General features: G+C 35.2%; 1 protein-coding gene across 11 annotated transcripts in view; it reads left to right on the top strand.

The window, feature by feature from the left end:
• LOC115218866 (LIM domain-binding protein 2) overlaps positions 1-13,711 on the top strand; it is a 181,574-nt gene that overhangs the window by 151,412 nt on the left and 16,451 nt on the right. For all 11 annotated transcript variants that reach the window (XM_029788824.2, XM_029788826.2, XM_029788829.2 and 8 more), the window contains 4 exons: positions 2,264-2,366; positions 5,037-5,209; positions 6,627-6,749; positions 8,510-8,590. In XM_029788824.2, coding sequence (XP_029644684.1) covers positions 2,264-2,366; positions 5,037-5,209; positions 6,627-6,749; positions 8,510-8,590 — 480 coding nt within the window. The remainder of the gene's footprint in view (positions 1-2,263; positions 2,367-5,036; positions 5,210-6,626; positions 6,750-8,509; positions 8,591-13,711) is intronic.

Here is a 13,711-nt window from a genome sequence, read left to right as displayed (position 1 = left end):
AAGACAAAATGATCAAAGTTTGAATAATTTTCAGTGAGTTATTATTTATACTGATGGATCAGTGGCTTGAAATGCAGAGCTTTAGATTAAAACAAAAATTAGTGAAACACATTTTCAATAGTTTTTCCTGTTTGTGCTGTATTATTTTGACATGTGCTTTAATTGAGCTTACATGTCTCTTCTTATATGCAGATTTTCTATGAAATAAGTGGTTAAATACTGGAAATAAATAAAGGCTTTTAAGTTCTGTCCCAGTGAAAGTCCTGCAAACTTGTATGTTAATAAATAAGTGACATATGTGCATGCATGTATAATATACACACATGCACATTATACAGACCCACATGCTCATCTGTGTGCTGTCTGAGGATGAGTTTAAGCATTTTAAAACTTGGTTTACAGGGAGGAGAATTTCAAAAGGCGAAAAAAAGAGAGCAAATGATGGATCAACAAGTCATAAATCTAACACATTTACAAAATCTCAGAGGGCTGTGTGTGTGTGAATCTTTTAAAATCCTTTTATGGCTATATTCTTAAATGTAGTGATTAATATAAGAGACTGTATGCAAACTTTTACTTAGCTTTTTACTTGTGTGATTATATTTCTAATATAATACATTACACTGGCTGTGTGTTTCAAGTAATTTTGAAAATAACTGAATTGGGAGGAGTTTAGTAAATGAACTGTGTGTTGGTTTATTAAACTGATGTCAAAGGTCTGACATCAAAAGGGTTAAATGTCCTACAACATTAAGTTTCATTCTTTTACATTCTGGATTTGACTATGATTTCCTGCCTTCATCACTCTTAGCATCACCAGGCATATGTTTTCAATGGGCAATTCGTCTTGTACTTTATATTTATGAAAATAAAGCACCACCTGTTTTTCTTTTTACTCAATATTTTTATCTTTTGATATATCTCTCTCGCACACGCACACACACACACACTTCCATCTACTAAATTCTACTCACGAAGTTATTGATCAACCTGAGGCTATGATAAAAGACACTTGTCCAAGGTGCTCTGCAGTAGAATTAAACCTGGACTCACATAGTTCAGAAGTAGTGTTCTTAACCATACAACCACACTTTCATTTGTGCCAATGTAAGAAATCAATCATGAATAGGTGTCAGGAGCGGGGAAATTTACAGTGCCATTTAGTACATTCCTTTTAATTAGAATTCAGAATTTTCTCTGGGGATGGGGTCAGGAAGAAAATAGAAAAAACCCTTGCCACTGTAGCATGTTACTATTAGTGGCCATATACATTACTAAGTGTCTAATTTAAATGCTTTATAGAGCATTTTGTTTGTGCCATTGCATTCTGATTTCAAATCTGGACCTTTCACCTGTCCTTAGTAAATTGCATAAAGTATTACTAATACACTATGCTGGGGTTGGGTGACTCTTCACCACTATCGCACCACCCCACATGGAGGTAGTGAATTCATAAGAGAATCAGCTAGAATGCTTTGCTTTTTCTTCTTTTTTTTCTGCTCTCTGTGCTATGAGTTCACTCCACCTTACATCCCTCTGGAGATCAATAAGCAAAGTACCATTCAAATACTAGGATTGATTACTCCTCACTTGCTCTTTGTTTTCCTCTTGACATTGGCTATGTGTGGAGACCAAGAAACAAGCATTTGCATTGTGGTCTTACTAATGTCTTCACCACCACACTTTTCCTCTCTCTGAAAAAATGGGGCTTTGAGGGATTGTCTATGATCTCATTTGATCTGCTAGAAACACTAGCCAAATTTCACACATTGCTATTTTTAATAAAAAAAAAAAAAAAAGACAGGTGTGCATATGAGTCTGTAGGTCAAAGTTGATCTGTGGAAGGGTATAAAAAACCACCACCACCTCTAGGAAATCAATCTTAAGTTAAGTAATTCAAATCCAATGTATTGCCTTTGGTCTGTGGTTTGTTGCTTAATTCCCGGATCATACATGATCCAACAAATGAATGATTAAATGTACTGAATTGTAAAAAACCCCTCCCATCTTTATTTTTAGACTTCTTATATCTAGGTCTATTCGGCATTCATAATATGATTAGAAATAACTTATTAAATTTCAAATTTTTAAATAATAATTCCAATAATTTTACAGAGCCATTCTTTTTAAAGCTGAGTGTCTTGTTATCTGGTACTTTACTGATTTTGTCTTGTCCAACTCTTACATAGAAATATATTGAAGCAATATTCAGATTGTTTTTGACATTTTAAATTTATTCTCTCTCTCTTTTTTTATCTCACAGGAAAGTGATAATCTTTGGTGGGATGCCTTTGCAACAGAATTCTTTGAAGATGATGCAACATTAACTTTAACATTCTGTTTAGAAGATGGTCTAAAACGATACAGTGAGTATCCTATAATTTTGTCTCTTCTCTCTGCTCTTTCTCAAGTTTTACTTCAAAAGTATCAAGTGAATGTTTGTGTGTATAAAGTTTTTTTTTTCTTTTTATTAATCTATATTTTGAAAAGTCTGCTTTCTGTCTTTATATGAATGTTTAAGTATTAGACTATTACAGTTGCTCCTTCTCTTCAGAGTAGCTAGTCTCCTGTCACTTCCACTCAGGCAATTTAATCTCACCCTGCACTAACCACTGCATCCAGTCCTACCTTCAAGAAGAATATTAGTTTCAAATTTTGGTACAAAGCTAGCAAGTTTGAGGTCGATTTTTATCGACCCCAGTGCTCAACTTGTACTTATTTTATTTTATCAACTCCCAAAATGATGAAAGGCAAAGTCAACTCTGGCAGAATCTGAACTCAGAATATAAAGACAGATAAAATGACACTAAGCATTTTGCCCAGCATGCTAGCAATTCTGCCAGCTTGCTGCTTTATTCAAGAATAATAATTATTAACTGCATCAGTTTCATTGATCTCAGAGTACTTGCAAAAGCTATGGGCACTGCTCCTTTCTCTAAACCAAACCAATAAAAGTCACTGTGAAAAAATGTTAACTCATTGTAGTATCATACCTTAGTGTGTATACTGGGCACATCGGATGGAAAAATTGATATAAAGTGTTGCATAAAATACCTTGCTATATTTCATTAAACTTTTTTGCATTCCAAGTTTGAATCTCTTTACAGACAACCTTTCTTCACAATTCCAACATGATTCTTGTTCAAACTGCCCCTTATTACTTTAGCAGTACTACTATTACTCTTCTAGACAAGTTGCCTTCCTTTGTGATATAAGGAACCTTGTGTCTCTTGTCTTCAAAATACAACAGTCCCCTTTTATGCTATAGTGGCTACCCTGTCTCCTTGCTGAGTCAACTTCGTTGCAAATTGAGCAGCTATACATCTACATTGTGGGTTTATGAAACAATGTGGCTGGTGCAAGTGTTATGGGGTGGGTGGGAGTTAAATTGTGTGGCAATTAGTCAGTGGAAAGATGGAAAATATTCAAATTCATTTTCTTTGCTTTCTCCGTCCTTCTGGTGCTTTGTTTTCTTACAATAGAGTATCTTGCACTTTATATATTCACCCATCTGGACAGTGATTCTCACAGTATAGTAGTATCTTGTTGATTTAATAATTCAACATGACTATACACATATTCTCCCATCTGGGCTATTTCATTGACAATGCTGCTCTGCAGTAGTGGTGGTGTTTGTATAATTATATGTATGTGAATTGGGGCAGTGAAAAATTCTTCTGTCCAGGGGAACAGTGAATTTGCATTCCTCTGATATAAGCTGACAAACCACTACAATATCTACTCAACCATATCATTCTATATATGATTTAATAAGTGGATTTAATAACATGACCTAAGTCTTAACTTCAAAAGTATTTGTCAAGTGAATGTGTATATATATGTAAGGTTTTCTATATTTTTAGATATCTCCCATGTGTTTCTATATAAATGTTTAGCAATTAGACTTTTTTTTTGTAAGATCTACATGTAATGGTTGTGGTTCATCTTTTATTGTTTTCTGAAGTCAGAGATAAGCCCAGATTATTTTGACAGTTGAGTGTGAACTTAAACTTTGTAATGATGTGAGTTTCCATAGTTTTATGATACTCCACGTCACATTTGACCTCTCTCTTTTTTATACACACACACACACATAGTAATTCAAATGTTCCTAACAGCTAAGATCAGTTGAACTTCTTAATGTACATCTTAGCTCCTTCTCTCACATTACCTATTTCTTCACCACATCTCATAGCATTATATTAACTAGACTGTTTTTTATTAAACATGTTAACTTATAATGTGTTTCTTAAGCACTTTATTAACCTCGCTTATGGCCCTCACTACTGAAATACCATCAATTTCAACAGTAGGGCAGAGAGATTATTTCAAATGCATTGCCTGCATTGTTTAGCTTTGGGTCAACTTTGAACCAAACAGATTTACGCCCAAAGATGTTCCATTTATATTACCCCATCTTCTATTCACTCAGTGTATGAGTCCTTTCTTTTTTTATGACAATAGAGTGTGATCTGAAAGGAATTTATCCGCCTTTTTAAACAAATTGAATGACCTCACTGCTCAATAAAAGTTATAGTGGAAGATTGTGTGTGTATGTGTACTTTCTATGAAAACTAGACAGAATCAAACAACGATCAGCAAATCGTCTGTAAATTGCTGCGCTCTAGATTCTTCTAGCTATTCACTTCATTTACTCTTTTAACTGGTTTCAGTCATTGGATTACAAGTGACTTGGTTTTAGTCAATTATAATGTCCCCAGTACTTGGTAGCTCAACTTCCATCTACCAAACTTCATTCACAAGTCTTTGGTTGAACCAAGGCTATTACAGAAGACACTTGCCTGAAGTTTCACACAATGAGATAAAGTCCAGAGCCGTGTGGTTGAAGTGTAAAGTTTCATTCAAGACTAGCTGAAGAGATTTGGAGATCAAAACAATCTGTTAACATTCATTCTGAAATTGGTTAGGAATAGATTCTTGAAAAGAACTCAAGTTAGACTCTTTTGTGAATTTGTTAACCTTGAACTCATAGTAACCTTTTCTGATTTTCTTTTTCTTTTTTTTCCCCATTTCAGCAATTGGACGGACTTTAATACCTCGCTATTTTCGCAGTATATTTGAAGGTGGCATAACAGATCTCTACTACTTACTAAAACATCCCAAAGAATCATTCCATAATACAACCATTTCACTAGACTGTGACCAGGCTATGATGATCACCCATCATGGCAAACCCATGTTTACTAAGGTACTGACTAAACTGAATTTAAATTTTATTTGTCAAAAACTCATCTTAGACATTTGTTTTCCTGCTTATGTATACATACAAAAATATAGATTATCTCATATCTATTGTGAAAAACCTATTTGGATGTTCAGTGGGAGTTGAGAAAATTGCTTTTTTTTTTATGCTTAGGTGCTAGGACAGCCCTAATTAAGCAGATAAGTTTGTTTGTTTTTTGATTTTTTAAAATAAGAATTACATTATCAAATGTATTTCTCCGTGTTTAACATGGAAGGGTGTGATTTGAGATAGATTTGGTTGTTATTTCTAGCTATTAGGGTAGCAATGTAGCTTTCTTATTGCTTTGAGACAATGAGCATGTTATGTGTATGTAAGAATGCGCATGGCCAAAATTGGTGAGATATTTACTAGGTAACAAGATGAGATCTGTGATTTGCATTTGGCTACTGACATTGTATTGTGTTTGTGGTCCAGACATTCAACTCTCAAACAGGTTCATTCACCATAGTAATCATTCATTGTAAAATTAACTCAATCCATTGGCTTTTAGTACTGAGTTTGATTCCTCCTGTGAGAGAAATATTTAAACTTGTGCTTGACCAATTTTTCATACAAGAGATTTACTTCATCCACTTAATGCTGAGAAGAATATAGATAACTACCTAGGAAGTCTGTATGGTGTAGATGTTTAAACTGACAGGGGTAAACAAGAGAAAATTTATTAGCCGGGACCGTCAACAAAAGAAACTGTGTCGAAACATCTTGCCTACATATACACAGATTTGTAGCTAGAAATGTTAAAATAATTCTGTTAAAAAATATTTTCTCATAGAAAAAAGTGACTAAATTGTAAACCTTTTGAGTTGTTTGGCTGGTTTTAAGTTATGTATTATTGAATATGTTAAAGAGCATGGAAACCATAATGCTAAGAATGTTTTGTTTGTTGAAATGATTAGTGAGAGATTGGTAGGGGAGAAGGCAAAAAAGAAGGATGTAACGTGCAAATGGTTTCCAGGGCTATTAGAGTAAAAGCTTTGGAGTAAGTACAAAGCTGCAATCCATGTTCATAAAAAGTAGCATGCAGCTCATGGATGAATCAAATCCATTTTGTTTATAATGTTGCAAACACAATGGGAAAGTGTGAGTTATTTATCATTGCAACTTATATATAAGAATTTGTGGTTAGGTAATAGTATGATTTTTTTTCTATTATGGAACTGGTCACAAAATTATGATGTAGTATTTTAACTTTATAGTCAACACTTTCAAACATGAACAATTATATATCTTGAAACTCAGAGGTTGTTTCAGATGGGTTGGCATCAGAATAGTTAATGAATGTGTTTGTGTTTGTGTGTGTGCATATATAAAAATGGAAGATGTCATGAACTCATGAACTCTCTTTTATCCAATTCTACAGGTAGTCACTGAAGGAAGATTGATTTTAGAATTTACATTTGATGACCTCATGAGAATTCGATCATGGCATTTTGCTACCAGACAACATCGAGAATTAATTCCAAGAAGTGTAATAGCAATGCAGGTAATGTTTCTTATTCTCTCTTTCTTATTTTATAAAAATGGCACGCTATTCCTGTGAACTTATTGGCATATCTCCCTTCTGCTTTCTCCCACTCTCACATTCTCATATATATATATATATATATATATATATATATATCATCATTTAACATTCGTTTTCTGTGCTGGAACAGGCTGGGCAGCTCGGAGAGCTGCACCAGGATCCGATTGTCTGTTTTGACATGATTTCTACAGCTGGATGCCCTTCCTAATGCCAACCATTTTTCAGAGTGTGCTGAGTGCTTTTCACATGGCACCAGCATATAAAAAACTGTGTATGCATATTTGATATAAAAACATGTGTACACAAATCATGAACGATGGTTCTGTGCCATGTAGTATAGCACAATGCAATATCTGTAGTGATAATGAGATGGGATAGCCAAGTGCTGTATAATTAAGGTATTGGACTACCTGCTTATTGGTCATCAGTTCAAATCTACTGCAGTATTTTATTGTTTCTGGTCAGAGCACTTCATTCTCTGATAATATTGAAATGTTGTTTGCAAATTGATTGATATTCTATCCTGGGAGAGATTTATATTTCTCATCTAGATTAACTTTAGAATTAAGCTCCAACCTTTAAGTTGGCATGGGAGACCTATTTTAGTATGGTCTGAGCATATGATGATACAGACGTTATTGTAGTGTTATTTGATAATGTTGTAACTAATGTGTTGGGCTACCTGTCATGTTTATTAACTCTGGATTTCTTTTAGAAATGGTCATGATAGCTGATGACACACAGACTCATTGTTGTCATCGTCATCTTCAAATTCAATTAGATGAATACTTCTACATCATTAAATATTCCACTTATTAAGCTTATGTCACAATTTAGGGTAGGTAAAACACTTTACTCCACACTATACTGATCATGTTCTGTACAGACAAGTCAATAGAGAAGCTTCTCTGTCAAGCATAGACAACGTCTTTTGATAAGCAGGCTGTAAGGGACATGGCTCTTCCATTCAGCATGGGCTGCAGTTTGTCCATGGTTGTTCAATGTTGTTGTTTGATATGCTAGAATAATAACGGTCAAATAAAAAATGGAATAAACCATTGAAGAAGCAGTCCAATGACTCGCAACAGAATATGATGGTCACCTAAGGTACATAACTCCGTTTTGCTCCGGTTTGACACACCCAATTTCTTGGTTGAATGGTTACCTATAGAGCATCTAACTGTAAAAAATATGTTCTCCACCAAGTGTTGTGAAGATACATCTGAAATTTATAGACTTGGTCAACCCATATCTGCATAGGAATTACTTTGTATAAGAAAGAAGTGGTTAAATGTGGGAGATAAAAAATTAAGACCTTGCTGTTCTAGGTTGTCTTGTTTTGTTGGTTTATAAATACTACTGTATACTTAATTGCTTTGATCATCTATCTATATACAAATTAATGTTTAAAATATGGCTAAAACATTTTTCAAGTTTAAACATTTAAATGTTTCTTGAGTATAAATGACAAACACATAAAGCATGGCTATTCAACAGACATATGTGGTCAGTATCTTTGAAAAACTTAACACGGGATATGTTTATGCTATTATATGGTCACAGTTGCAATGTGACAGTTGTTAAAGGAATTTTTACTTCCCTTCCCATTCTTGATAGATAGATAGACGTGTATAGATGTAAGCATCTGTTTTTATATGTGTGTGTGTGTACATATATACTAAATATGCAAAATGATTTTTTTCTTCTTTCTTTTACAGCAAGATCCTGCTATGGTTGAACAATTAAGTAAAAATATTACTAGACAGGGTCTGACAAATTATACACTTAACTTTTTACGGGTGAGTAATTTCTCCACACTATTGTTTTTCTTTTGTTTGTAACCAGAATTACAAAAATATGTCTAATAAATTAGTGAGCTGCAACTTCTTGTAGTGTAAGAGCCTTATTAATAGTGATAGTTGTAGTTAGTACTAGTAGTGACTAGAACTATATATTATTTTGACAGTCAGCATTAAGGAAGTTGATAGCACCAGCTTTGGAGCCTCTTCCACCTTAGATTGTGAAGAACAACTATTTTTATTATGTATACTGCCTGCATAAAATCTGATGATATGTATTTAACATATGTATATATAAATATAAGTGGAGGTGTATGGCTTAGTGGTTAGTGTGTTGAACTCATGATCGCAAGATTGTGGTTTTGATTCCTGGATTGAGTGATGTGTTGTGATCTTGAGCGAAACATTTCATTTCACTGGTCCACTCAGCTTCTAAAAATGAGTAATTCTGCAATGAACCAATGTCCCTTCCAGGGAAACTGACTCTATGCTCCTTACAGAGTAATGTGGACTAACCATGATATTGTGAAGATTTAGTTGACTTTTTTGTATAAAGCAAATATTTGCTTTAAAAATTGGAGAGACAATAGATACAACCTGCATTGCTTTTTGCAATACTGTGCATTGTATCAAATGTACCCACTGTTGTGGCATTCTGAATTTACTGCTGTTGCTACCGATCTATTCCAGCCATGGCCATCCTGTGTTTTTGTATATCAGGGGCTGCATTATATGATGTGTCCTTTATTTTTGCTATTTCTAGCAGACTGAGCAAGCACAAGGAAGTCCTTTGTTGGCCTGTTCGTTTTTTTTTGCTTGTGCTGTAAAGGGAATAATTACTGAAGATTTTATCATTTTAGCAAGTCTGGAGGGGAGTGGATTCTTCCCATCCCCACACACCCCACTCCAAGAAAGAAGTGTGCCCTTCTAGATAATGTTATTACACCCTTTTCTTTGGGAATTATATTCCCTTCTGATCTTGTGTCCTCCCATCGAAAAATTCCTGGGACTCTGCATGTGGCCATTGCCACACCATTAGGGAAGGCAACACAGCTGACAGTTTTTGTTAGTTTGTTTTGTTTTTTTAACCCATATGTCTAGGCCCAAACTGCATGGAGAAGTATTAATATATTCAAATACCAGGTATTCAGCAACTTTCAGTGCCAGTAAATACTAACAATGAGATACATTGACTTTGAGGTTAAAGTGCTTGTTCCACTGATAGCTGTCATTAAAAAAAAAATCTTTTTAATCTTGTTCCAGCATGGCCACAGTCAAATGACTGAAACATGTAAAAGAATAAACCACTTACTACTATTGCCATTGTGCTTGTTCCCTTGGCCAAGGCACACAACTCTGCTTACTCCAATTTAACTATTAATGAAATAAAAATTTTTCAATTTCCTTACTTTACTGTTGTGTGATTAACACTAAGACAACCTTGCTGTAGAAGCATTTCTATTGCTCAACCTTCCCTACTTGTAATACAGAAAGATGTTTGTAAATAAAGTTATATATCATGGGGAAGAATGAGATAGATTGTTGGGGGGGGGGGGGTTCTGAGTAACCAGACAGCAAAGACCCTCAGCAAAAGCAGAACACTTATTATTAGACTGCAGACAATCTGGGGTCATACCTTCAAGTATTTTAGTTAATCATATCAATTCCGATCTAGTACCTTTTTATTTGTGTGTGTATGTGATCCAGGCATGGGTGTGTGGTCAGGTTTGCTTCAAGTGGTTTCAGGTTCAATCCTGCTCTGTGGCACCTTGGGTCTTCTACTATAGCCCTTTATCAACCAATGCCTTGTGAGTGGAATTGGTAAACAGACTGCATGGAAACCTGTCATGTGGATGGTTACATTGTGTGGCATCTAAGCATGAAACCACATGAGCAAAAGCAGTCATGTTGACAATTCCTGAGACAAAAAACACATGGGTTAGCAATAAGCTCTAAAACACTGCCTCCATTTAACCTCTGCTACCATGGAAGAATGGATCTTAAATAAATGAACAATACATGTGGGTGTTTATGTGTATTGAGTAACAGATATCTTATGAGTGAGCAAGTAACTGCTGAAACATCCACGAGATAAATGTAATTCATTAAAGCTTCTATCTGTCACCCCACTATTACACCAGAATTTAATAATTGATAGCATGTCATTTGGGTTCTGACCCACTGTGCAATGCTTGGGCAAGTGTCTTCTATTATCCCGGAATTAGGAAGGATTTGGTCGGCAGAAACTGTATGGAAAGCATATTGTATTAAGCTATTCACACACCTTTGTCGTTTCTGCCATGAACAGAAATGCTGTGAACCAATAATCGAGGGACTTAAGACAATGGCACCTGTTTGCCATTTGCAATATATGATAAATTTTTAAAATAACCTTATTTGATGAGAGCTCTTTATTAAGCTCCCTTACTGCCATAGTGTTTCGCATACAGTTCCCCATGTTAGCATAAAGCACTTTTCTCTTATGATAATATCCTTTACAAATTGTTATAAGCTTTACTGCCTGAGCTGATGGAAACTTTGATCTTCTGTTGGTAATCTTTCTCTGCTTGCAAGAGTAACATGGTTTTTATGCTGGATCAATGACTGCTTGCATGACCAGTGGGTGTTGCTATCACTAGGCCCCTGAACCAGGCAAAGTGGAGTTATTTATGTACTTGGTTTATGGAATACCATGGAACAGGTGTCTGGTCGTTCCTGTACAGTTTGGTAGTCACTAGCATCAATAATTCATAGATACCTGTAATTTCTTTTCTAACTCCCTCCTCTTTCAATGTAACATTGTTATTATGCCTCCAAGGGCCTGTCATGTGAGAAAGACTATACAATAGCATTCAATTAGAGGAGGGTCCCCTGATGTCATTCAAACACCTGGCAGCAGAAGTGACAGAATTCTACAGCCTTCAAGTCCCTGTCTTATATCTTCACAGTAATTTTCCACTGTCACCCCTGTGTTCCCATTTTTTGAAGGTATGGTAGCTATCTAATAACTCATTTGTTGGTGGTGCAACACTCAGTGCTTGTGAAAACTATTCTATAACTGGCCTTTATATTAATTTGTATTTATTTTTATTTTTAGATGGGGGTAGTGAGTGGCAGAATCAGTAGGGTAACATCCTTTTAGTTACATCCCTTTACATTTCATCTTTGTGAGAGCCAATTAAATCAAGTACTGTGGCTAACTATAAGTTAGTGTTTCCAAAATGTGAAACCTTGTGTGATATATCAAATATCAATGTTATTCATCATCATTTTTACATCCATGCTTACATGAACAGATGGAAACTGACTGCCTCCTCCATGAGGTTCAATATCCTGAGAGTAGGGTTCTTCCACCTAGATCACCTGGCACTTCTTACATGCTTCATCATTCATAGACACTAACATAATCCAGCCAAACAAGCTCAAATCATTTCTTTCTAGATTTCATGCAACATAACACCTCATATGCAAGTCTCATAATCTGCCCGTTACTCAGAGAGAGAAACCTTTTGTTGATATCAGCAGTAATGACTCCTGAATTTTTTTCCATACTGTTGTTACTCTGGTTATTCTGCTTTCTGGGCATCTGCCTCCATTGCTAATAGTTCTGGACAGTCATCCTGATACTTGAAAGAATTTCTTTCACTGATGTTCTTACTGCTAACTACCCTGGTGCATCTTCTACGTACCAATATTTTCTTCTCTGTTATTCTGCCTGTGATCTCAATGTACCTCCTGTGTACTTCCTAACTACTTCTTTCCTGCATCTGAGCATAGCTTCTTCTGAAATGACAGAAGTTATCAGCACACAGAACTTTCATATGAAACCTAGCTCACATTACTAATTAATTATTATTATTATTATTAGGTGTAGTAGACTGAAATGGTTGTGTGCTTTGAGAAATGTTTTGTGGTTTTTAGTTATTTTTTAAAAGTTCAAACCTTGCTACTCTCTGCCTTTCATGCATCAAGTAATCTACTGAGGTCAAAACTAACTGTTGTTATTAGTGATAGCAGTATTTAGTATTTAGTCAGGTCTTTATTGCATTCTGAGTTCAAATCTCACCATAGCAACTTTGCTTTTTATCTTTTTGGGTTTATACTATGGTTAACTTAGATTGACTCTACCCACCTCCAATGTTTGTGATCTAGTAATAAAGTGACAAATTACTATTGGCACTGTCATGTCACTAAAGACTGTGCACAGTGCTTCCATCAAATGCTTATTTAATTGTAGTTTCAATGCTGGAATTTAAAGATGTTGCAAATTAAAGATATTAACAGCTTCTACAAAACGGTCTGTATTTAATATTATTACATTGATTGTTATATGAACAACCCTGCCTAGAAAATTTCATTGCCCCTATTTCAAGCCATTTTTGCATAGGCTTTGTATATGTCTAATTGTATAGAGCTAAAACGTTTCCCAAGTTGTTTTCCAAAGATTCTTCACTCTAAGCCACTGTCACTTCAAATTATGTGCACTGATTTCAACGGTGTTTCATCCACTCAGTATGTTTCATTGTATCTGTTATTCATCCCACCTGCTCATGCAGATCACCTCATTCATGATAAATATAGTATATGATATGCCACTATTCTATCAAATGCATTACATACCTGGCTAGAACTATACTAGTTCTTGCAAGGACTGGTTGCTCTACAAATACATATTATGGAGGCATTGTTTTACAGCAGGATGCCCTTACCCATGACATGCTTTTCAAGTAAGGAATTTTTCATTCCTCTCTTCTTCAAAAGTGGTGGGATAGAGAACAATTTTGTTGATAGGGGACATCAAGAACTTATTTGTAGCTCAATGCAGAATGTAAACATTCAAATGCACACACACACGCAAACACAACAGAGCATGCTTCTGAAGTTTCCATTTACAAAGCATTTGATAACCTGAGATTATAGGGGAACACATTTGCCCAAGGTACTGCGGGGGAACCCAATAATCTACTACATATATTATCAACAATATATGTGTATGGTGCTGTTTTTCCTAGATCAGCTCTGATCCAACAAGACTTCCAGCACACAATTTGTCAGTCACTGTCCCCAATTTAAAGGCACTACTGAGTGTGAGGGAATTGTGTGATGCTACTGAGCAACTAT

Source organism: Octopus sinensis, linkage group LG14, assembly GCF_006345805.1.
Source record: "Octopus sinensis linkage group LG14, ASM634580v1, whole genome shotgun sequence".
Classification (NCBI taxonomy): domain Eukaryota; kingdom Metazoa; phylum Mollusca; class Cephalopoda; order Octopoda; family Octopodidae; genus Octopus; species Octopus sinensis.
The sequence above is the reverse complement of the archived record's forward strand: the minus strand, read 5'-3'. Positions and strand labels throughout refer to the sequence as shown.